Source organism: Trypanosoma equiperdum (assembly GCF_001457755.1).
Source record: "Trypanosoma equiperdum strain OVI genome assembly, contig: ctg_885, whole genome shotgun sequence".
NCBI classification, from domain to species: domain Eukaryota; phylum Euglenozoa; class Kinetoplastea; order Trypanosomatida; family Trypanosomatidae; genus Trypanosoma; species Trypanosoma equiperdum.
In genome coordinates, this window is record NW_027124848.1 from 1 (window position 1) to 645 (window position 645).

Consider the following 645-nt stretch of genomic DNA (forward strand, 5'->3'; position numbering starts at 1 on the left):
TGATGGAAAGTGATCACATCCTGGTGGTTTCTCAGAAAACGACTTAGAGATATTTTTATATGCATCACGTAACGACAATCTTGCATATCCACACTTAACAATCCCTCAAATTTCAATTTATTCCTTATGACTTCTCCAACCATAATATCCTCATTGAGAGCACTAAAATCAATATATGCTTCAAAATTTCTGAATTTACTTGGTGACTTTACTAATTGTTTCAAAGGTTCATAATCGACAATTTCCTTAACTACATCCCTAGATAGTGTAGAAGCATAACCAATAGTATGCCATGTAATTTCGTCACTGAGCTCTTTATAATATCCAACCGCTTTCCCCATATTTAATTTATCCCTTGGAAGCACCCCCAGATATTTTAGATACAATGGCACTCTCATAAAAAATATCATCATCTGCTTTCAATATATAGGGATTTCTCGATTTGAATATCTCCACTGCGAATTTGAACCACATATATGTCTTTCTACTCATCGTGAGTTCTGGCTCCCATCCCCAATTACCCACATCTCCCACTTGTTTATTTGTTGTTGGATTCACATCACAAACAGTAAAATAATAACATTCTGGTATAACTCTGCCTCTCCTTCAACAGTTTCTCTCAGCTCGCAATGGTTATTTGTATGA

At 35.5% G+C, this 645-nt stretch overlaps 1 pseudogene across 1 annotated transcript in view; it reads right to left on the reverse strand.

The window, feature by feature from the left end:
- Nucleotides 1-263: 263 nt before the first annotated feature.
- The window catches only part of TEOVI_000426300:pseudogene, a 642-nt pseudogene continuing 260 nt past the window's right edge, over nt 264-645 (reverse strand). The window contains 3 exon segments of the mRNA in view: nt 264-401; nt 403-567; nt 570-645. The exon segment at nt 570-645 is cut by the window's right edge and continues 260 nt beyond it. Coding sequence covers nt 264-401; nt 403-567; nt 570-645 — 379 coding nt within the window.